The sequence below is a fragment of the Eretmochelys imbricata genome, chromosome 9, assembly GCF_965152235.1.
Source record: "Eretmochelys imbricata isolate rEreImb1 chromosome 9, rEreImb1.hap1, whole genome shotgun sequence".
Classification (NCBI taxonomy): domain Eukaryota; kingdom Metazoa; phylum Chordata; order Testudines; family Cheloniidae; genus Eretmochelys; species Eretmochelys imbricata.
Genome location: NC_135580.1, coordinates 61,709,032 through 61,733,526, shown reverse-complemented (window position 1 = coordinate 61,733,526; position 24,495 = coordinate 61,709,032). Strand labels below are relative to the sequence as shown.

The following is a 24,495-nucleotide window of genomic DNA, read 5'->3' as shown; positions in this document are numbered from 1 at the left end:
TGAAGTCAGCAAGGTCCTTTCCATTGACATTAGCTGGAGTTTGATCAAGTCTTCACACCGATCAAAGTGAGATCAGAATCAGGCTCAAGAGTTGTTTGGCTGGAAAGAGGAAGGGCAGGTGAAGGCAACAATAACGGCTGAATTTCCATATCCAGCTAGGGTTCATCCTGTGAGCAATTTCTCATGTGAGTTTGAATCTCCTGTTCTCCTTCCCTAGCTCAGCATCCACTACTCCATATAGAACCTGCACCAGAGACATGAAACTTGCTGTACAAATGTGCATCATTACAGTATACAATGAAAGCCACAGATTTGGCTCAACAGAAACGTTTTGTGAATTCATGTTGAAAAAAACTAAAATGCTTGATTCTGACATTTTCAAAGTGAAACGTTTTGATTCTTCAGTTCGAAACAACTTTGCATTTCTAAATTTATCTCAGTTTTATTTTTAAAAGTTGAAACAAAACATTTCATTCTAAAAATTAAAATGTCCGTTTTGACCTGAAACATTTGTTTGGTTCGGCCAGCAAACTGAAAAATCAATACAAGGGTCTGGCTCTGCATTCTCAGGTTTAAGTGCATTTGATCCTTCAAAAATGTGCCTGCAGTGTAGACACTGTCAGCTCCCAGGGCGATATCATTCCCCCAGAAAGGAGAGTCTTTCCTGAAACTCCACTACTTCTGCAATCTTCATTTTGAGCCAAGTAGCTAAACTTTAGGTACCTGTCTTTCTTGGAAGAAGGTGCCAACATCCAGGGACATCTCCTATCAACCTTGATATTTACACTGCACTCATGACCCCTGGATTCAAGCCTCTGAAAAGATCTATTTTGGGGAGGGGGGCAGGGTTCACCACTTGTTTCATGTAGGGTTCCCTCCTAAACAAATCAATATAAGTAACATAAACAGAAAGACTTTCCCAAATCAGAGGCCATATGACCAGTCTTCAAATTGGGGTGAAGAATAAACCCTTGAAGAGGGACCTGGGGCCAGTAAATCACTCCAGTAAGACTGTTTGATCATAGATCGTATTTGGTGAAATCTGGTGGACTCCAAAGATGAAAACTAACAGTGTACGTTCCTGGGTTATAAATCACCCCCAGGCAGGGACAGTTTAGCAATATCCGTAGAAGGGTGGATTCACTGCACCTAAGACCGGGATCTCTCTTCCATCCTCTATTTTTATCTGCATGTCACTTACTGGAAAGCCCTTCCCTGGTGAATGTGTAACTGGGTTGCTCAGAGCTTTGCTCCCTCTTCATCAGCGCTGAACACACTGTTAGTGAATGATGTCAATGTGCTCTCTTCTGGGCTGGCAGCATGTATCCCATTGGAGATGGCATGGGAGAGGTGCTGCTGCTTCTTCTGGCCCGCCATTGCAATGCTGCCATTGGTATGGCCCTGCATGTGTTTCCTCTGCACTTGCTCCAGTATCTGTAGTACCTAGAGTTGACAAACAGGATTGGGACTTGGCTATTGAGTGGCAACAGCACTAACTTCTTTTGCCATCACAAGATACCATAGTGTTTTTAAAGCCACACTGGCTGGCCCCTCTCTCTTGCGAGTTGCACCCAGCCTTCACTTCAGCTCAAAGACTCTTGGATTGGCAGAAATGAAGAACATACACTTCAAAGTCCCAGCGGCTGACTGGCAATGGATTCCCCTCCATCTTTTCATATAATGGAATAAGGAAAACCCTTTGCACTAACGTATGAGGCACCTTTCAACCTTGGATCTCAAAGCACTTTACATAAATGTGCAAGTATCATAACCCCATGCTACAGATGGAGACGCTCTTGCACAGAGAGGGAAAGTGACTTGTCCAGGGTCACATCAGACTCAGGAACAGGACACGGGCATCCTAACTCTCAGTCCCTGGCTCTCCAGCTCTAGAGTGTTGGAGATGTCTTTGCCTCCTTGTGGATCTGGGTGCCTCCCTGTCCTTCCAGTACCCACTCAGTGGAGAAGGGAAAGAGAGAGAGAAGGGGAAGAGAAATACAGAAAAGAGATGGTTTACCTGGGATTTCGGAACAATGCCGACCCTGAAGAACCCTATGTTTCCACTCTCAATCTTGGTGCAGTCCACAACAGTGGAGGCAATGTTCTCTGGAGAAGGCCCATCGCATAGAACTGCATCCACCTTGATAGTAAGCAACACTCATATTACGGGACCCTTCTCAGGCAGTTGGTTAAAGGGGGGAGAGTTCCCCTTTCTCAATGGATTTAGCATTACCTACAGCCATGCTACAGATTCCCATCCCCTCCCTCTCCTTTCTCCACCTTGCATTGGCCAAAGTCACCAGAAATCCCTGGTGATTTCCAGAAGTCACCCAGTGATCTTGGGTGACTTTGACCAATGCAAAGTGGAATTAGTTCACTAATTAAAACTCAAGGGCCAGATCCTCAGCTGGTGTAGATCGGCACCATTCCATTTACTTTAACGGAGCTATGCTGGTTTACATCCGCTGAGCATCTCTAAGGTTGCCTTTGTATGCGTAGGATGTCAGAATGGTCAGATGTGAGAATGGTGAAAGAACAGTGGTCCCCCTTACTCTGAGCCTAAGTCATCCTCACATGAACTTGCCATTAACTTGTTGTCTCAAGTTCTGTATTTTCAGTGGGAAATATCCAGTACATTCATGGGATTACTTAAGGCATTAACTCTGCTTTCAGAGTTTAAAAACTGGAAAATACAAGGATCTGGTAATTTAATTGGCAGTGCTCATGGAAGAGGAGAGTCCCCTAAGATTCAGAACATTTTATAACTCCCAATGGTTCTAGTCTGTACAGCATTGCTCATAGACTTAGAAGTTTAGTTCTGAAAACTAAAACAAAAGACAACAAGGGTTCTAGAATCTTTGACATCCCCAAGGGTTCTGGAACATTAGAATGTCAGGGGCTTTAACACTTCTAGGTCCAGAAATTTCCTGGTGCAATTTCCTGGTGCAAGTGCTGGAGGAGCCAACTAGGAGGAGAGCTTTTCTTGACCTGCTGCTCACAAACCAGGAAGAATTAGTAGGGGAAGCAAAAGTGGATGGGAATCTGGGAGGTAGTGACCATGAGTTGGTCGAGTTCAGGATCCTGACACAGGGAAGAAAGGGAAGCAGCAGAATACGGACCCTGGACTTCAGGAAAGCAGACTTGGACTCCCTCAGGGAACTGATGGGTAGGATCCCCTGGGGGAATAACATGAGGGGGAAAGGAGTCCAGGAGAGCTGGCTGTATTTCAAAGAATCCCTATTGAGGTTACAGGGACAAACCATCCCAATGTGTCGAAAGAATAGTAAATATGGCAGGCGACCAGCTTGGCTTAACAGTGAAATCCTTGCGGATCTTAAACATAAAAAAGAAGCTTACAAGATGTGGAAGATTGGACAAATGACCAGGGAAGAGTATAAAAATGTTGCTCGGGCATGTAGGAATGAAATCAGGAGGGCCAAATCACACCTGGAGCTGCAGCTAGCAAGAGATGTTAAGAGTAACAAGAAGGGTTTCTTCAGGTATGTTGGCAACAAGAAGAAAGCCAAGGAAAGTGTGGGCCCCTTACTGAATGAGGGAGGCAACCTAGTGACGGAGGATGTGGAAAAAGCTAATGTACTCAATGCTTTTTTTGCCTCTGTCTTCACGAACAAGGTTAGCTCCCAGACTGCTGCACTGGGCAACACAGCATGGGGAGTAGGTTGCCAGCCCTCTGTGGAGAAAGAAGTGGTTAGGGACTATTTAGAAAAGCTGGACGTGCATAAGTCCATGGGGCCGGATGCGTTGCATCCGAGAGTGCTAAAGGAGTTGGAGGCTGTGATTGCAGAGCCATTGGCCATTATCTTTGAAAACTCATGGCGATCGGGGGAAGTCCCAGAAGATTGGAAAAAGGCTAATGTAGCGCCCATCTTTAAAAAACGGAAGAGGATGATCCTGGGAACTACAGGCCGGTCAGCCTCACCTCAGTCCCCGGAAAAATCATGGAGCAGGTCCTCAAGGAATCAATTCTGAAGCACTTAGACGAGAGGAAAGTGATCAGGAACAGTCAGCATGGATTCACCAAGGGAAAGTCATGCCTGACTAATCTAATTGCCTTCTATGATGAGATAACTGGTTCTGTGGATGAAGGGAAAGCAGTGGACTTGTTATTCCTCGACTTTAGCAAAGCTTTTGACACGGTCTCCCACAGTATTCTTGTCAGCAAGTTAAAGAAGTATGGGCTGGATGAATGCACTATAAGGTGGGTAGAAAGTTGGCTAGATTGTCGGGCTCAACGGGTAGTGATCAATGGCTCCATGTCTAGATGGCAGCCGGTATCAAGTGGAGTGCCCCAAGGGTCAGTCCTGGAGCCGGTTTTGTTCAATATCTTCATAAATGATCTGGAGGATGGTGTGGATTGCACTCTCAGCAAATTTGCGGATGATACTAAACTAGGAGGAGTGGTAGATACGGTGGCAGGTAGGGATAGGATACAGGGGGACCTAGACAAATTGGAGGATTGGGCCAAAAGAAATCTGATGAGGTTCAACAAGGATAAGTGCAGGGTTCTGCACTTAGGACGGAAGAATCCAATGCACAGCTACAGACTAGGGACCGAATGGCTAGGCAGCAGTTCTGCGGAAAAGGACCTAAGGGTAACAGCGGACGAGAAGCTGGATATGAGTCAACAGTGTGCCCTGGTTGCCAAGAAGGCCAATGGCATTTTGGGATGTATAAGTAGGGGCATAGCCAGCAGATCGAGGGACGTGATCGTTCCACTCTATTCGACATTGGTGAGGCCTCATCTGGAGTACTGTGTCCAGTTTTGGGCCCCACACTACAAGAAGGATGTGGAAAAATTGGAGAGAGTCCAGCAAAGGGCAACAAAAATGATTAGGGGTCTGGAACACATGATTTATGAGGCGAGGCTGAGGGAACTGGGATTGTTTAGTCTGCAGAAGAGAAGAATGAGGGGGGATTTCATAGCTGCTTTCAACTACCTGAGAGGTGGTTCCAAAGAGGATGGTTCAAGACTATTCTCAGAGGTAGAAGATTACAGGACAAGGAGTAATGGTCTCAAGTTGCAGTGTGGGAGGTTTAGGTTGGATATTAGGAAAAACTTTTTCACTAGAAGGGTGGTGAAACACTGGAATGCGTTACCTAGGGAGGTGGTAGAATCTCCTTCCTTAGAAGTTTTTAAGGTCAGGCTTGACAAAGCCCTGGCTGGGATAATTTAATTGGGGATTGGTCCTGCTTTGAGCAGGGGGTTGGACTAGATGACCTCCTGAGGTCCCTTCCAACCCTGATATTCTATGATTCTATGATTCTATGAAATGCTGTATGGCATTCACATCCTTATGGATCTGAAGAGAAACCAACTACAGTGGCGGGTCACAGACTGTGTCATGAAAAATAAAAATGTTTGTGTTTATTTTGATTCCTTATTTTTCCAGCCTTCTTTCTCTCCCTCCCTGGCCTTTCTGGGATAAGCCTCAATAAGCTTCTAATTTACAATCTATCCCTGGATTTTAGTTTTAACCACTGACTTGCCCGCTGGGAGCAAATCGATATCAACTTGCAATCACATCTCCCTCAGCTCCCATGATGAATGTGAAGAAGCACACGGTGATTACCTTGTCTCCCAGTTTGGCGTACACCTGATTGTGGTGAGTGGTGTCTGCTTCTCCAGTTGGATTGGCTGATGTGACTGCAATGGGGCCAACCTGGTAATTGAGAGCAAAATGAGAAAGTGGGTTTTGAACAGAGCTTCCAGCACAGAAACAATAATGCTCAGGGATTCATTTCACTTTATACTTTGTTTGTTGAAACCCATTTTAACTGAAGGAGGGTGCCAGAGTGTGAGTGTGAGGACAACAGTACAGTGAGGAAGATATGAAAAATTAGGCTCAATTGAGGAGGTCTTATCGATTCTAAGGCCAGAAGAGACCCTTGTAATCAACTAGTCTGACCTCTTGGATTACACAGGCCAGAGAACTGCCCCAAAATAATTCCTGGAGCACACTTCCTCAGGAAGGAATGAAACATTTTAATTTCCTGGGACAGTAAATTACACTGGAACCCCAATGTAAATATGGGCAGCAAGCAAATTATCAAAGGAGCAGGCAGGGTGTCATGGTTTCTTCAGCAAAGGCCCACAGACACAGCAGTGGGGAAGGGGTCTGATTTGTGGAAGGTCAGGATCAGGTTCCAAATAAATTGCCTTAGTACAGGAACACCAGCCATCACACTGTTCTGGGCGATCAATGTGGCCCCACTTGGAGCTGTATCAATGGGGCATAGGTGCAAAGGTCAGCATTGCTGTAGGAAGTTTCCCACGTGCAGCGCTCTGTACACTGGGCCTGGCCACTAGGTAACTCGAGGGGATGGAAGACCATGAGTGTCGATGAAGCCGCCTCACACTAGGCCCAAGTGTCCTTGGCCCACCCCCCCGCCTGGAGGCACTCATAGCAGTTATGCTGAGGATCTGCAATATGTTGCAAAGTCAGACTGCCTGAAACTAAACAAGGCCAAACAGGGCAGATATGGAAGAACAATGCTGAATAAAGCAGCTTTATATATGGTTTAACAGATGGTACAGAGAACAAGGGAACTAGCTGGTAACTGGATTGGCTTGCTATATGGATACTTAGGGCAGCTTGCTATTGGATAAGTATGCTGAAAAAAGGATGTATAAAAGCCTGTGTAACTTCCTGCTCTGGGTGCAGGATTTGAGATTCTATTCTCCCTGTACCTTGTTTGCAGCTGCAAATAAACTTTTCTGCTTCTCCACCCCGTTGTGATTATTGGGTGACGCACACCGGGCAATGAACCTTGCCGTTGTTTGCCTCTGGCACTGGGTGCCAGCAACAGCTTTTGGCGTCCCTGGGTGGGCGACGAGGCCTCTATTTAGCCTTGCCCGGACCCCTCCTGGAGGTCGAGGATTGCGGCGAGAACCGACGCCCAGTGCGCACCGGTGAGTTCATCGGGGGCCTCGGAGGAGACGCGATTTGATCGCCCCTGGAGGGCACAACAGTGCAACGCACTCATATAGTGGAGAAGCAGCTGTGGGTGACGGTGAGGAACCGGTCCCTAGGACATAGGGGAGGAGCAGCTGCGGGCAATGGTGGGGAACCGGTCCCTTGGATAAGGTAGGAACCTTTTGAAATCCAGATTGTATGCTCTATTGGAACCTGGGGACGCCAAGAGTTACCCTGTAGGTATGGGACAGGGACAGAGCTCGGGGGTTAGGGCACAGTGTACGCCCCTAGAATGCATTCTAGCAAACTGGAAAGTGTTTGGATCAGATCCAATGACAAAAAGCAAATTGAAAAGGTTTTGTACAGTAGACTCGCCTCAATATCGGCTAGAGGACCAGGAATGGTGGCCACCGGGAGGGTCAATTAATTATAATATGATCCTCCAATTAGTTTTGTTTTGTCAGTGAATGGGTAAATGGAATGAACATCTGTATGCATAAGCGTTTATGGCTTTAAGAGATAGAACAGAGCTGTAATTCTGCAGAGCTGTAATTTGACTCCGACTGGTTCGGTAGCAGCTAATGTTAGTCCCCAGACCTCCACCCCCACTGTAATGGCAGATCCGGAGTCCCCTTTGGCCCCCACGATCCCACCTTATAAGAGTAGGATGCCTTGGGTTACAGAGATTGCCCCCTCGGTGGGACTCTATCCTTTGATTACCAAGACTGTTGTGGCTTGCCCAGGGGCAGACGGACATCAGGCTACCACCATGCAAGTTTACACCCATGTGCCATTCAATCCAATAGACTTAGCAGCTTTTAAAACACAGGCTGGGGAATTCTCCACGAACCCAAGCTGGTTTATTTCAGTCTTTGAGGGGTGTGTCAGTAGTCACAAGCCGGATTGGAACAATTGTAATATCCTCCTGAGAACTCTGTTGTCTGAGGTGGAGCGGAATCAGGTTACAGCTGAGGCAAGAGGAGCATCAGCTTTCAAGCAAAAGAAAGGAAGCTATCTGTCAAGTCCCTACCCAAGCACTCGTAAACGGCTCAGAGCTTTTCTGGGTATGGCAGGCTTTTGCAGGATATGGATCCCAGAGTTTGGACTATGGGCTAAAGTCCTGTACGACTGTGTAAAAGGGAACGGATCACGATCTCTTTCACTGGTCCCCAGAAGCCGACAGGGCATTTAAAATCTTGAAAAGGAAGTTGATGGAAGCCCCGGCTCTGGGCCTGCCGGATCTCTCTAAGCTGTTTCAGTTGTATGTACATGAACGAAAGGGGGTGGCCCTAGGAGTGCTCAAACAGCTATTAGGAGCATGGGGACGTCCCGTGGCTTATTTTTCTAAGCAACTGGATCAGGTTGCAAAGGGTTGGCCGGCATGTTTACGGGTGGTCGCAGCTACTGCCCTAGTGCTTAAGAAAGCTGAGAAGCTAACATTGGGAGGGGATATGTAAATCTATACTCCCCATATGGTCCGAGCCCTGCTAGACACAAAGGGTGGGCTCTGGCTCACCCAGGCTCGGAATGCTCGGTATCAGGCTAAGCTGTTAGAGAGCTCTGAAGTCACCTTACAGCCTTGCCCCTCCCTTAACCCAGCCATCCTCTTGCCAGAAACAGAGGAACAGGAACATGACTGTTTAGAGATCATAGATGCCCAGTACTCCAGCCTCTGGATTTAAAGGATGTACCCCTCCCAAATGCAGATTATGAGTGGTACACTGATGGTACCAGTACCGTAATAGATGGGCAAAGGAGGGCGGGTTATGCTGTTGTGACCCTCCATGACACTGTGGAAGCTGAAGGTTTGCCCGCTGGGACCTCTGCCCAGCTTGCCGAACTAATAGCCCTGACCCGTGCACTTGAACTGTCAAAGGGAAAGCGGGTCAACATTTTTACCGATTCAAAGTATGCTTTTGGAGTCCTACATGCTCACGCTGGCCTATGGAAGCAAAGGGGAATGCTGACAGCCCAAGGCTCCCTAGTCAAGTACGGGCACCAAATCCTCCGGCTCCTAGAAGCTGTACAACTTCCCACAGAAGTGGCGGTGGTACACTGTAAAGCCCATCAAAGAGAAAATCAAGATGTGGCCAGCGGTAATGCTAGGGCAGATAGAGAGGCTAAGCATGCTGCCACCCTGCCATCCCCTCAGACTGAGAACGCTCGTATGCATGCCCTTATCCCATCAGTAGGGGAGCTTCCAACCCCTCAGTACTCTGGGGAGGAGAATCAGCTAACTAACAAACTTGGTCTCCAGGAAAAGGAGGGATGGCTCCATTCCCCGGAAAGGAAGAACCTTCTACCAAAGGGCATGATCCGGCCAGTATTGCAGAAACTGCACCAAACCACTCGTGCTGGCAGGGAAGCACTTATCCAACTAATGGGAAAATATTTTATCACATCCAGACTCCGACCCCTGGCTGCCCAGGTACAAGCGGGCTGCTTAGTCTGCCAAAAGAATAACCCCCGACCAGGACATCCTATGCCACCAGCTGCCCTAGAACTCACTCCGGGCCCCGGATGGGTGTGGCAAATAGATTTTACTGAGTTTCCCCGGACCCAAGTGTTCAAATATCTCCTTGTCTTAGTGGATCGGTTCAACGGATGGCCAGAAGCCTTCCCATGCCGTAACTGCACTGCCAGAACAGTGGCCCTCAAGTTTGTTAAGGAGATCATTCCTCGCTTTGGACTCCCCCAGTGAATGGAATCTGACAACGGGACACACTTCACGTCAAAAATCATCCAAAGCATCTCAAATGCCTTACAGATCCCCTGGAAACGCTATACACCCTGGAGACCACAAGCCAGTGGGGTAGTGGAGACTAACAATCAGACCCTTAAATGACGTCTCTCAAAAGTGTGCCAAGAAGCCTCACTGCAATGGCCTGATGCTTTGCCCCTCGTCCTACTGCGTTCTCCCAAAGGGTAGATTAGGGCTTAGTCCCTTTGAAATTATGTTTGGAAGGGCATGGCCTATGAATGGCACCCCGGTTCTGTCAGGGGAATGGGAGTTGGGTAATTGTTTTTTGTCATAGTATATGTGTTCCCTGTCTGCTGTTCTCTTGTCTCTTCACAGGTATACCAAGGATTCCCAGCCTCTCCCCTTGGAGTCTCCTGTCCACTCCTTACAGCCCAGTGACTCGGTGCTTGTTCGTACCTGGAAAGACGAGCCACTCCAGGAAAAGTGGAAAGGACCCTATACCATCCTGCCGATCTCCCATACAACGGCAAAGATTGAGGGACACAAGAACTGGATCCATCACCCTCATCTGAAGGCAGTACCCGCCCCCTCGTCAGCAGAACAGTGGACCATCCAACCTGCTGACTCCTCATCTAGTGATGATCTCGGGCTAAAGCTACTGTTTAAGAGACAAAAATAGCAGGCACCTTAACGCCAAAATGGGCCCACCCAGATACTGGAGACCCTGGGTTGGGAAGACTCTGATAATAATTAATTGGGTAACATTGTTATTCTCTGTATTGTTATTTCCAAACTGTGCATATCGGGAGCATAACTCCTTTGTTTCGCTTGAGCACCATGTTGCTACTTTAACAAACCAGACTGATTGCTGGGTATGTGCTCCAACCCCACTGTCCCCCAAAACGGGAATGCCCCTTGACATGCTGCCCCTGACCTTAGCAGAATTAGCCACCACCAAAGAGCAGGAAAGAATGGACTTGCCGTTCTGGAACAAGACCTCTTTACAGCAGGCCACCTATCAGGACCAGAAGTATTCAGTTGCAGTACTCACTGAGGGAGTGTTATGTTTTACCTGAAACCAATCTGATCACTATGGGTGTCCTGTGGGAAAGAGCTCCTGTGTTATTACACAGTGGGCTGATGGGTATTGGATAAAGACCAAAAGGGGAGGCCAGCAGTGTGGATGTAATGGTTCCTCCCCTTTTAGGGAAACTTTTACGAATAATCTTACTACAAAAGAAGGGTTTGGAAATATAACTAGCCGTCCAGTTAATATCTCCAATGTAGCAAGCCAATGGTGGGTTTGTAGTGGTCCCTATGGCGAGTGTAACTTGAACAGCACAATTAGAAACACTCCCACTTGTACCCAATCAGGAGGATGGGATGCCCCCTTAGGGGCATATGAACTGTTTGGAACAGCAGCCAAAGCAGCCTTAAATATCCCAGGAATCCCCTTAAGAAACAGTCCTTACTGTGCCCTACAGTGTCACTATTTTGTATGTGGGCGAAAGGCTTACAAGGTGCTGCCAGCCAACTGGACGGGTAGCTGTTATATAGCTCATGGAGTTCCTCATCTGTCAATAACTGCCACACTGCCTAGAAAAAAAGATTAAAAATGCCCGAAATACCTCTGTTAAGTCCCGAGAAAAGACTCTGCGGGGACTGACTACGGCATTGGAAGACAATATAAAGAGTCCCCTCACACAACCGAGAAGTTTGTAGGGTGCTCTGTACTGGGAATAGCGCCACTGTTTACCGGGCCATCCATGGCATGCATAGGCCGCTATACTGTAAGGCTGCAAATGGTACTTGACAAAGTGGCCTTAGAGTTAGAGGACTCGGTTAGTGATTTAGGGTCAGCAGTAAAAACATTAAATAAAGAGGTACAGCAGCTCAGGACGTTTTCCCTCCAAAACAGGCTGGCTTTGGACTATCTCTTGGCATCCCAAGGAGGGGCTTGTGCCCTCGTCGGGCCCCGATGTTGTGTATATGTAAATGATAGCAGTTATGAGATCTATGAAAAGGTGGTACAGGCTGAGGCCCATGCCCGAGCCGGAGCACAGGTTGCCCATTCTGCCCCCGAGAGCGATTGGTTGCAAACCTTGTTTTCAGGCTGGGGTTTGTCGTTTTGGCTTGGTGGTTTATTTAGCCTGTTATTGAAACTTCTCTTTCCTGTATTGCTTGTATTAATGGTATTATGCTGTGCAGTATCATGTGTCAGGACCCTTTTGCAAAAATTAATAAGTCATTCTCTTCAAGGCTATCACAAAGTGCTTATGCAAAGTCCTATTGTAAAGAAATAAGTAGCCCAAGTGAGAAAACTCAGAGCCAAGCCTGTTGAGTGTTCTCAAAGGAGGGAGTTGTTGGGGACACTGGACATGGCCACTAGGTAACTCGAGGGGATGGAAGACCACAAGTGTCGATGAAGCCCGCTCGCACTAGGCCCAAGTGTTCTTGCCCCCCCCACCCCCACCCCCCCCGTCTGGAGGCACTCACAGCAGTTATGCGTACTAGGCCCAAGTGTCCTTGCCCCCCCGCCAGCCTGGAGGCACTCACAGCAGTTATGCTGAGGATCTGCAACAATATGTTGCAAAGTCAGACTGCCTGAAACTAAATAAGGCCAAACAGGGCAGATATGGAAGAACAATGCTGAATAAAGCAGCTTTGTGTATGATTTAACAGCTGGTACAGAGAACAAGGGAACTAGCTGGTAACTGGATTGGCTGGCTATATGGATACTTAGGGCAGCTTGCTATTGGATAAGTATGCTGAAGAAAGGATGTATAAAAGCCTGTGTAACTTCCTGCTCTGGGTGCAGGATTTGAGATTCTATTCTCCCTGTACCTTGTTTGCAGCTGCAAATAAACTTTTCTGCTTCTCCACCCCATTGTGATTATTGGGTGATGCATACCGGGCAACGAACCTTGCTGTTGTTCGCCTCTGGCACTGGATGCTGGCAACACCACTGAATTACACCCAACCACACCTTCATTTGCTGCTGCCACCAAGAGTTCATACAGAAGACAGCAGGAGAAGTGCTCAGCACCAAGCAGGAAAGGGCAAAAGCTTTTCTACCCAGCAAAGGCCAGAGTAAATGGCCTTAAGGATGTATCAAATGGGAAAACAAAGAGCTTTCAGCATGTGGCATTGTGACATTAGAGAGAGGAGTTGCCTTGAGATGGAAGCTATGTGGATCACATCCTTGGACTGAGCTGTTTCTGTGACTTGGTACGGTAAATACAGCTGTCCACTTCTGCATTACACTAACACAGGCACATTTGGGCAGCGATGTTGTCACCCCACGTACCACTGCTGGGGGTAATTTATGGAGCAATGGCATTGGTTCCATAATTTAGGTTGAATAAGCATCATTTGTTCCACGGTCCAAAAAAGGATCATATTGCATTCAAAATATGAGGTTAGATGTAAGATGGCGGTAGAACTTTTCTAGTAAATATACAGTGAATCGGACAAGAGGGGTGAGAATTATGCATTTTCTAGGTTTCTAACATTTGGATTGTTGGGTTTTTTGAAACATTCTTGTAAGCAACTGTGCAACCAAACAACTGCTTTGTGTGCCTGCAACCGTAACCTTAATGAAGTTTTTTGTGCCAGTAATAATAATACTCATCACTTTTCTTCCCCAGAACTTTACAAAAGTGAGTATCACCTCGAGCTGGGCTGGAAAGGATTGTACAATCCCGTGAAAAATGTTGAGATTTTGACCATTTCCCCCCCATCCTGAATTGGAATGAAATGTCAAAATCTCCAAAACTTTCAGGAACCAAAAATCTAAAAAAACTGTTGGTTTGGGTCAGTCAAAACATTTTGTTTCAATTTTGACCTTTTACGATTATTTACTCAGCTTCAATCTCAAAACAAAAAGTCATTCAGAACAGGAAAACTGGCATTTCTTGTTTTGAAAATATCGAAACAGGAGCTTTTGACACTTCCAAAACTTTTTTTTCCAGATCTTTTCCACTGAATGTTTTGGTTTTGACAAATCGGCAATTTCCTATCAACAAATTCCTGACTGGCTTTAGTATCGTCTCATTTTACATCAGGAGTAACAGCGAGGTGAAGTGACTTGCCCAAGATTAGACAGTGACAAAGCTGGGAGAAGTACCTAGGTCTCCTGACACCCGTTCCTAGACATTGCACCATGTGCTGACTGCTAGTTGTTGACACCAAACCTGTCCACTGTGGTCCACGTGATCATTAGACCTGTCACTTTTCTTGCTGCTTGACCTTAGCAAGCCGAGAGAGATGTGCGTTGGTCACTCACCAGATCAATGAGATGTGTGGTGACGGAGCAGTCGGGGATACGGATGGCGATGCTCTGAGAGGTACCGACATATTTAGCAGAGTCTTTCATCCCCAGGAAGTCCACCCATTTTCCTGTAAGGGGAAGAGCCACACAATACTTGCTGATGTGGGTTGAGTCTACAAACAGTGGTGGTACCATGTACCTAAGCAAGGAACGGCCCAGCATCAGTGCACAACGTTGCTGTGTTTTGGCTCAGCACTACTCTCCACCTTGGGGAAAGCTTGACAGCAACAATATTCTCTCACCTCTGGGAACCACCAGACTAATGGGAGATGGCCAGGCAGCCGCCATGAATTCCCACAGCATGGGGTTGAACAAATGCTTCGTAGGTTCCAGCTGCTTCAGACTAGAAATCCAAAGTGACATGGGGCGATCCTGAGCCTGGCGCTTAGTCCTGTAAAGAAGACAAAAGAAAGGAATGCTCTTTAGCCACCACGTTTTGTTCTTTGTACAATCTTGTGATGTCCCAGCCAATTGGTTCCATCAGCTGGCAGGAGCCAGGAATGTTCCAGAGATAATTACCCGCTAGTTGTTCCCTCTTCTAACCCTGATCTTCACCCGCAGGCTTACTGCTCTTATGAGGGCTGAATCATGGCCCTTGCACCTTCAGACCTGTTGCAGCAGACACTGCCCAACAGCAGCTGTCAGTTGCCACTTACAGCCTGTGACTAGAGTCTCCACTAGACTATTAGAAGAAGCCCTGGCCTGGGCCTGTAGTAAAAACACTTACTTGTAAGCTTTCTCTACGGCATCAGGTCGATTGCAGGCTGCCACCAGAACATACACTGTGTCGGTGGGGATGCCACAAGCTCCTCCATTCTTCATGATCTCTAAGAACAGGAAACAACCCAGATAACTGCTGAGTCATAAACTCACAGAAGAGATATAGATGGACAAGACAAACTACGGGCCCTTGGCTTCATCCCCTGGCTGCTAAAGGGTTGCCCACTACAGTATATTTTCCAGTGTTCATTAAAGGAGAGTTATAGGTTATATCCAGGCAGGCAAGTAGGCATCCCACTATCCAGAGAGTAACCCTCCCCCTCTATCCCCTGAAATATCCCAGCAAGGATTCCCAGAAGCTGTGTCATGTTGCAGTGCCAGCCTGTGGGATTTGTATGAAGTAGATGGGATGGCCAGCCAGGGACAGAAACCAGGAGATATTGAACCACATAAGTGGGTGCAATGCCATTGACTTCAATGGAATTTCTCCCACTTACACCAGGAGAGCATTTGACCCCTACTTCCCACTCTCCTGCTCTAACCATTTGACCATACTGCCTTGGTCAAAATGCCATAGTATAATCAAAGTTTGTAGATTCAGATGGGGAAAAAAATGTAGCTCTTCTTCTATCATGACTTCTCTTCAAAATGAAACCCCTCAGTTAACCCCTACCCCTGTTCTCTCCACTATACATTTTCCTTACCTGCAATTTGCTTGACTGAGGAAGCTTTCCTGGCAGGCAAGTGAAGGCATTTGGTGCTTCCTCCCCCAGTACCACTGAGTTTCATAATAGGCCTACCCACAGGAAAGTGGGAACCTTCAAAGGTACTGTTGAAAAGAGCAGACAGGAAGCAGTAGAAGCTGGCCAGCCCAAAGATGATGGTGACAGCAATATCATAGCCAGCTGGGATGGCGTTGACTGCATCCAGCAAGAAGCTGATGAGTATGAGTAAGAAGGTGAGGGAGTAAATGAACCAGGAAATGCTTAGGAAGAGAGTGCAGAAGACAATGAAGCAATTGACAAGCATGAGGGCAATGATGCCTACAGCTACTTGGAAGCCCCTGCTAGTGCCATAGAGACCACCATATCTGGCTAAGCCCCAGATGATCCACATGACCCCATAGAGAATGAAGGCACTGCTCTCCAAGGTCTTACCACGGGCAAAGGCCACTGAACCACATAAAAGCTTAAGGATGCCTCCGGCTACCACCACCCAGGGTATGACAATGGTAGCAAGTGGTGCCCTTGGGTCCACTGTCATCGTGATAGCAAAGGAAGCAAGGACGCTGCATGCAAAGCCAAGCACCTCGGCATCGGCATACTTGGAATAGCCAAGGTAGGGAGCATGAAGGTCTTTCCCTTCACGAAGTTTGAGATGACTGCTGCGGGAGAGCAAGGCCTGGACCGTTCCCTCCCCTGTAGGGATTTTGGCACTTGCCTTCATGTTGTACTGGTAAATGAGAGCCATAAGGGCTGAGGCCACAAAGATGGCCACATCCACACCTTGGGGACCACCTTCAAAAAAACCATGAGGGCGACAGGCTAGGGCGATGCAGTAGGCCACATAAAAGAGCAAATACAGGCCATCCACCAGGCTTTTAACGGTGATGAAAAGACCCAAGACAGCAAAGAGGATAGCAAAAACCACCAAGAAAGGGACGGGGAAAACCGGCTCATCCTGCTGCCAGATCCGGTACAGGAGAGAATAGCCTCCAGCAAATTTCAACACCGAGGTGAAACCAAAGAATGTGGCAGCCAATGTATCCAGGGCCCGGTAAGAGAAAATGCAGACCCCAATCTGGTAAATCCCAGCTGCCCAAAGCCAAGGTACTTGGCCCACAAATAGATTGCTGGTCACTCCCAGGAGCCTGCAGCCAAAGACACTGGCAGACAGCATGTTCAAGATCAGACCAATGACTGCCAAGTCATTTGTGTTGGCACCATTGGCCTGGACCTGCTCATTGGTCTTGCTCTTGGCCAGATCTGTGCCAGGAAGGGTGATTTTCTCCTTGCTGAGGAAATAAAGACCCCTCCCCACAGCAAAATAGCCCACAATGAAGCAGACAATCATATAATTGCAAGCCACTGCCGAGGAACCAAAAGCTGTGTTATAAAGCATGGCAATTTCATGGGCACAGGCAAGCGAAATGCAAGAAGCAACCATGGCAAGGATGAGCTCTCTTTGAAGGATGCCCACCACCCCAATGATGAGGAGCCCCAAAGTAAATGTTGCCAGGCCAGGCACAACGGCATTGCGGAAATCATCAATGCCATTCAGGACCCCTTGCCCTGCCAGGATGTGGATGACTCCATAGCTGCACCACAGCACTGAGATGGTCAGACACAGCGACTTGAACAAGGGGGCACTTCTCAGGCTCTTCTGAACTCCTATGAGGGAAATAAACAAAGGAAGCAGGGATGCCACCAGCTTGTAGAGACACCACCGGGACAACAGGCTGTTTGTCAGTGCGCCAGAGTGACACCTCCCAGCGCCACATTTTGACGTAAATTGTATCACTTCTTAATGATAATGAACTTACACGTGTTCCCACAACAAACTCTCTGCCATTTTCCACACCTCCAACCCTTGTTCATGGACCATCCTTCCCAGTCTGTGTCCCCCAAGCCATTATCGTCTCTTCATCAAATTCCATTATGTCCATACGAAGAAAGTCAATAATAATTGTCGTAATAGACTAGTACAATTAAAGTGCTGGTGATCCCTCCTCTGGGTTTCCCGGTGCATCCTGTCCGCTCCATTTCTGTCTAGTTTAGATTGTCAGCCCTTTGGGGCAGAGCCTGTGTGTATTACATGTCATGTACAGCACAGAGCAACTTGTTGGCACTTAATACATAACCAGTCATTCATAAAGAAGCATAGGAACTGCCAGACCTGATCAGACCCAAGATCAATCTAGTACAGTGCCCTGTCTCTGAAAGTGGACAGAGAACTTGATTAGAGAGACTTAAAGTTAAATGTGAGTTTGAATGGAATTCCGCTATCACCCCAAAAGCAGTATTACAACTTTACAAACATGCTACATGCCCTCTTCGCTTCCTATATTAGACCACCACCTTCCATGGTGCCTCAGGATTTCCACGATCACATTACTAACCCCTAGTGTTGTGAAGTTTATCCCTAGGCTGGGAGATGCTCATTCTGGGCTGGAACTTAGCACCCAAGAATTTCCCCATTTCCATTTCCGTTCCGTTATGGCCTTGTGAACCAGCTCCATGTTGGGAGCGGGGGCTAGAGCAAGGCATTGTGGCATTGTGCCTGTGCAGTGGAGGAACAGCTATGACTCAAGGGGGCTGGGGTGCAGTAACCTTAGAAACAGCAGTCGTTACATCTGCTCTGCCCTGACATACTTCCCCCGGAGACTGCAGTACTGACTGACCTCTCCTTTAGTGCTCCCGTGTAGCTAGCAGCCCATTCATGGCTGCTGCTGCACAAGTGTGTTGGGGGTAAGAAGCGCTCCACACTTATATCAGTGCAGGGTGGCCATAATTTAACCCTTTGCGTTTATGCCCCCAAACTACTGGGCTAAGTAATAATTAGGCAATTCACCTCTAAGGGTACAAGAGCTCTCAAGCCTTCATGTGCGGGTATTCTAGGGTTACCAACTTTCTAATTGCACAAAACCAAACACCCTTGCTCTGCCCTGCCCCTGCCCTGCCCCTTCCCTGAGGCCCCTCCCTTGTCCCTCCCCTTCTTTGAGGCCCCACCCCCACTCACTCCAGCCACGCTCCCTCCGTCGCTCACTCTCCCCCACCCTCACTCACTTTCACTGGGCTGGGGCAGAGAGTTGGGGTGTGGGAGGGGGTGAGGGCTCCACCTGGGGGTGTGGGCTCTGGAGTGGGACCAGAAAGTAGGCGTTCAGGGTGTGGGAGGGGGCACTAGGCTTGGGCAGGGTTGGGGTGTGGGGGAGGGTGAGGGCTGGGGTGAAGGCTCTGGGGTGGGGCTGGGGATGAGGAGTTTGAGGTGCAGGAGGGGGCTTCAGCTGAGCCCAAGGGGTTTGGAGCGCGGGAGCAGGCTCAGGGCTGGGGAAGGGGGTTGAGGTGCGGGAGGGAGTGAGGGTGAGGGCTGGGGGTGCAGGCTCTGGGGAGGGGCTGGGGGTGAGGAGTTTGGAGTGCAGAAGGGAGCTCCGGCTGGGGCAGGAAGTTGGAGTGGTGGAGAGAGTGCGGGCTCCAGCAGGGGGCTCAGGGCTGGGGTAAGGGGTTGAGGTGCAGGAGGGGGTGCAAGGTGTGGGCTCCGGGAGGGGGCTCAGGGCTGGGTTAGAGGGTTGGGATGTGGGAGTGGGGGCAGGCTCTGGGAGGGAGTTTGGGTGTGGGAGGGGGTTCCAACTTGGGGTAGGGGGTTTGGGGTGTGGGCTCTGGCCAGGCAGCACTTACCTCAGGTGGCTCCCGGTCAGTGGCACAGTGGGGCTAAGGCAGGATCCTGCCTGCCCTGGCTCCATGCTGCTCCCAGAAGCGGCCAGCATGTCCGACCCCTAGGCAGAGGCATGGTTAGGCAGCTCTGCGCAGTGTGTGCCGCCTGTGCCCGCAGGAGCCACCCCCGCAGCTCCCATTGGCCATGGTTCCGAACCAATGGGAGCTGCAGAGCTGGCACTGGGGGCGGAGGCAGCACACGGAGTTTCCCTTATTGCCCCTGCACCTAGTTGCCGGACATGCCAGCCACTTCCGGGAGCTGTGCAGAGCTAGGGCAGGCAGGGAGCCTGCTTTAGCCCCACTGCACCGCCGACCGGAATTTTAACAGCCCGATCAGCGGTTTTGACCGGAGCCACCAGAGTCCCTTTTCAGCCGGACATTCTGGTCAAAAACTGGGTGCCTGGCAACCCTAGGATGTTCACTGGCCTCTGTCATGATTGACCACGGCCTGACGTGAAGACAGCACCTGCCCACTGAACCAAGGCTACCAACCCATTTCACGAGGGCCTTCAAAACGCTGCTCCATGCTAAGGGCCTGATCCCAAACCAGTGAGGCCCGTTGATAGATTCCCATTGACTTCAGTGGACTCTAGATCAGGCTTTAGGGCAGCTTTGTGCCAGCACTGGCTGAGAGTAGATCTGAACCCAGTACTTAGAGGTTAAAAGCTTTGTTACCCATGACCACTCCCCTCTGGTTAGCATTTTGTTTAATATCTAGCAAAATGCCAGGACCAACACAAGGCAATTCCATTAATGCCTCCCTTAAAATAAATGTACTGAAACCTAAGCATCAGTCTCTTCATTCCCCCTGGTGGGGAGACATGAGTAATTCTCCAGTCAGTCAAAATAGTTTGAAACTTTTTATAACCTGGGATTTCCCCCTAAAATGATTATGACCTTGGCAAACTACTTACTAACACACAGTTTAATTCACTGCCTTCCCTTAAACTACCACTCTTACAGAGCTTCGAAATTGTTTTTATAATGAGCAAACTTCCAGTGCAGTGAGCCTAACTCAGTAAATGATTCATTTAGAACTGATGTTTCTTTCTCAAGTCCCTCTGCACATTGACAAAACTGGTGCCCTGGCATATCATTTCAGGTGAGAGAATCAGTGATCTGGCAAGGTTATCGGCTGGCAAAATAGAGGTCAGTACAAAAATATGTATATAAGCTGCAGAAAGGGCTGTTAGCTGCCAGTGCTCCTGGTCTTACCTGCATATGCCAAGAGAGCTGATATAACAAACAAAAGGACGCCCAGAGTCGTGCTGGGGATCAGAGGGGCTGGGCTGGTGAAGCTGTAGGAGTACACAGCTAGCAAGAGGGATCCTGCATGGAACACAGGGGGAAAGAAACGTCTTAAAAGCTTTCCAGGAAAAAGGGAGACAGAGGGAGATGAAGAAGGAACAGAAAAATGCAAAGAAAGAAGGAATCAAGAAAGAGGAATGGAAATAGAGAGCAATCAGGGAAAAGAGGAATCCACGGAAGAGAGACAGAAGGAGAAAAGAAAGAGGAAAGTGAATCTCAGTAAAGAATTATGTTAGAAACTACACTGTATTGGAAAGTTTAGGTTTGACTCCCAACCAGAACCGGCCAAATGGAAAAGTTCAGCTCAGTGTTTGAAAGGCAAGACAAACATGTTATTGACTGCTTTATGCAGATTGGTTTATAGATCTAAGGGTTTTATCCAAGCCAGGAAGATTCAGAGAACCCATTGCTGGGAAGAACTCTTTCTTTCATAACAGAATCTAGTTAGTCCCCATTTAAAATGTGTAACCTCATTGGACAAGAACGTCAATTCCACCACCAGCCTCCCTTGCCAGGTAAACTTGGTTCCTACCTGAAGCAATGCCCAGGAGCCCTATGGAGTAATGAAGTGACTGGACCCGTCCTTCTGCCATGGCCAAGTTTGCTGAAGACTCAAAGGCAGGCTGAAATGCTGTCTTTCTCCCTTTTCCTACCACTTTATAGTCAAACCTACTCCACTGGCTGCTGTTCCTCCCAGCACTCCACCCCTTTCCCTAACAGCCACAGCTTCAGTTATATTTCCCTTGTGAGTAGCAGAGAAGGAAATGCAAGTGGGCTGTTAACCGTAATAAACTTCAGTCTGTGACTCAGCCTGTGCTTCTCCAAGCTTTCCCTGAAGGCCTGTTAATTTTACTCTTGATTAATTCTTGCTAAAAGGACACCTTATAAATGATTGGCAGAGGTTATTTTCACGCTCCCCTGTTGCCAATGGGACAGTTTGGGTACTGAGGAAAATAGTTCTAAAAAAATCCATCTGCTGGTGCTAACAAGCACACCCTCACTCTCTGAGCAGCCCTGGGTTCCGTCATGTCTCCTGATTCCTCTTAATTCCTAACACATTTAGAGATGCCAACACTGGCTGGTGTGTGCATTGCTGTAGTTAGCTGGATGGAATCAGGCCTGCTCAAGGGTATGTGATTATGCCGCCCCCTGCAGGCTGCCCTCCAAAGAGGACATGATTCCATCCAGCCTGGATGTCCTATGTCTTTTTCTCCCACAATAAGAATGTCTTCATTGCCCCACTGCCTTTAAACTGAAACAGCAGGTACTGGAGCCCTGGCCTATGATGGGGTTTAACCCTTGTAACTCTGAGCCCTGTCAAGTGAACTCCAGTCTTACCTGCACTCCTGTGTTGACATGGGGTTAGCGGAGAACTAAATCTTAGCCAACATGAAGCCAGTCCAAAAGGGAACCTGGCAGAGAACTGGAGAAGATGGTTGTTACCCTTCCAAATGTTCCTCAAAGCACGTGGCACTGCAGAAAAATGGGAGAGGGTGAAGTCCTGTATACGGATACTCATGGGATGGCCAGATGTGTGGGACAGCTATCCTAAATTCCAGTGGGAGTATGAAGGGGGCTATGAACTGCTCAGCAAAGGCATTTTAAATGCCAAGAATAGCTGCGATCTGCATTAGAACGTCACATTTTCTTTACAAGAAAGTAGCTGCCAGGTCAGACCATTGTCCATTATGTGACAGTCTGTCTTATAAAAGCAATGTCATGTTAGTCTGAGAAGTTAACAGATAGGATAGTCTCAGAGACACATTTACTGAGGAGTCACTTGATGAATACAGCCTGCAAGAGAAGCGAGGGGGCTATGGCAGAACAAGTAACAGCCACAAAAGGCAAAGACGCTCAGACAGACCAGAACCAAACAGCAATTCAGGTGCTCACAGTGTATCATGTGTCTATTGGATCAAATCCAGATATGGCCTTAAGTGGTGATGTTAGTTACACATCAAGTGGAAGTTGGTCAGAAAACAGTGATAAGCAGGGGCCTTAATAGAGCTTTGTGGAAAAATTTCTACTGCATTGGCCAGCAGTTAAACACTCCCTCCCACCGATTTGCATCTACATAATTACTAACATAGGGCCCAATCCTGTGAGGAACTGAGCTCCTGCTGAATCTTCATTGACTTTAGTTAGATTGGGGGCACTCAGCACTTCTCAGGATTGAGGTCATGATAACAGCTGAGTATGACCAAATGTTAGTGTTTTTAAAGGCTCCGAGTTCTGTGCTGTGCTTCATCCCAGAATCTCCCCTCTAGAGCAGTTTAATTCCCCATTACTGCTCCCAAATTGGTTTTCATTAAACGCCTGAGGCAATGATTACATTTAATTATACTCACCCCTCTTTGACAGCATAATGCCCTTTCGAGTCAGTGGGATACCTTTGGGCTTGTTTACACTTGAAAGTTAATTCAGATTAACGAAGAGTGTGAATTTAAAGTGCCATAGCTATTCCTGATAACTCCATGTGTAGACACTCTTACCCAAAGTGGATTAAAATAATCTTGAGTAAGGCACTCTTAACCAAGAGTAGTTATTCTGGAATACATGAATAGCTATTCTGGAGTCACTCCATCTGTAGACAAGCCCATTCTTAATTGACTTTAACAGGGTTTGGCTCAGGCCCTAATATACGATAAACAGGTATGCAGTGGCATCAGCACCATTTAGCATGGGGAGGTATTGTAAAATGGGAGACAGCTCGGCCAGTTTGTAACATACGCAAATGGATTATGTTTGCAGTGTGCACTAGATTTGTTTGGATCTGCCACCTTTCCCATGCTATATCTACTCAGTAATATGACTCCATCTAACTGTCTGAAGGAAGAAGAACTAATTATTTTTTCAACTACAGCATGACTTGGCAGTTTTGTATCTAAACCAGGAAGGAGTGCATTTGCACACTATTTGCATCCATAGATACCAGCTGGGTTTTTCCACACCCATCGTGCAGGTTGCCTGCATTGGGACTAGTAAAAGCAGCGTAGGGACCAAATGTGCATTGGGATTAAATGGACCTTAATTGGACTTTTCTCCCTCTGTAATGTTTACGCTGCTTATTCTGGTTTATAAATGGAATAGCCATGAACACATAGTGCCTGGTGTCATTGTTTTTTAAAGTATGCCAGTAATAACTGCAGGCACAGATGCTGTGGTGATGGGCACCCTGTACATACTTGTAGTAGATAATTAGCACCCCAAACTGTATTTTTGTTAAGGAAAGGCTATATCACAATAGAGACCCAAACAAGAGGTATTTCATAAATAATCTCAGGAGACTATCTAACAAGTACTCCTTTTCTTTTTGCGAATACAGACTAACATGGCTGCTACTCTGAAACCTATCTAACATTATTTAGGGATGCTGCACGAGACTTACCTGCCTTTAAGGAATGGAAATGTAGGCACCTCCTCATGCTGAGAGCATCCCTGTAAAGTGAAAGAATGGTGGGTGTATCATAATGATGATTGCTTAGGTTGATGGATTTTTCCTGGCCCTTGCCTCTATAACACCACTTTTACTGCAGTCAGAGGAGTTACATTAGCGTAAAGCTAGTGTGAAGGTGCAGAGAACCGAGCCCCTTGTGTCTAAATTCATGGCCCAAAGGCCAGAGAATTAACGTGTCGGTCTGTAGAAAGCCTGCTGTGTGGAGACTGAGCTTAGAGACGGAGGACATTTAACAATGGAAAGGGAACACTGCCTGTGCGGCAAAAAAAATTAAAAAGTACATCCCTGGTGTCCCTGCACTGACTGGAGTGGATTTAAACGACGGGTGCACTTGGCTGAGTGCATGGCTCTGTTACATGCCATTATACGTATAAAAGTCTCTGTGCATTAGTCTGCAACACAATTGATAATCAATTGAGAAAGGAAAGATGAGCACGGGTAACCAACAAACAGCTCCGGCTAGCTGGGAATTCCCCTTGTGCCAATGCACAAGGACAGCTAACAAGGAGCTGCTGATTGCACAACATTTATGTACACATCAAAGCCTGCTTTGGAGAAATAGAAAACTTCCTACCAGTAAAGGGCTCTGTCCAGCCCATACGGCCCCATCTTGT

At 47.7% G+C, this 24,495-nt stretch overlaps 1 protein-coding gene across 1 annotated transcript; it reads right to left on the bottom strand.

The window, feature by feature from the left end:
* Positions 1-1,239: 1,239 nt before the first annotated feature.
* Positions 1,240-23,849, bottom strand: LOC144269751 (uncharacterized). The gene is made up of 10 exons (XM_077825549.1): positions 23,813-23,849; positions 20,957-21,028; positions 20,332-20,445; positions 15,391-17,076; positions 14,694-14,793; positions 14,209-14,357; positions 13,922-14,034; positions 5,592-5,681; positions 2,018-2,140; positions 1,240-1,443 (listed from the first exon to the last, which is right to left on the bottom strand). The coding sequence occupies exons 1-10, from the start codon at positions 23,847-23,849 to the stop codon at positions 1,240-1,242; spliced, it is 2,688 nt and encodes an 895-aa protein (XP_077681675.1).
* Positions 23,850-24,495: the final 646 nt, after the last annotated feature.

Coding starts and splice junctions, on each gene's coding strand:
- LOC144269751 (XM_077825549.1), bottom strand. CDS start 23,849: ATGAGGAGGTGCCTACATTTCCATTCCTTAAAGGCAG. Junction 17,077..20,331: donor AGCTCTCTTGGCATATGCAG/GTAAGACCAGGA, acceptor TTTCCCTCATAG/GAGTTCAGAAGAGCCTGAGA. Junction 14,358..14,693: donor GCCGTAGAGAAAGCTTACAA/GTAAGTGTTTTT, acceptor TCTTCTTTACAG/GACTAAGCGCCAGGCTCAGG.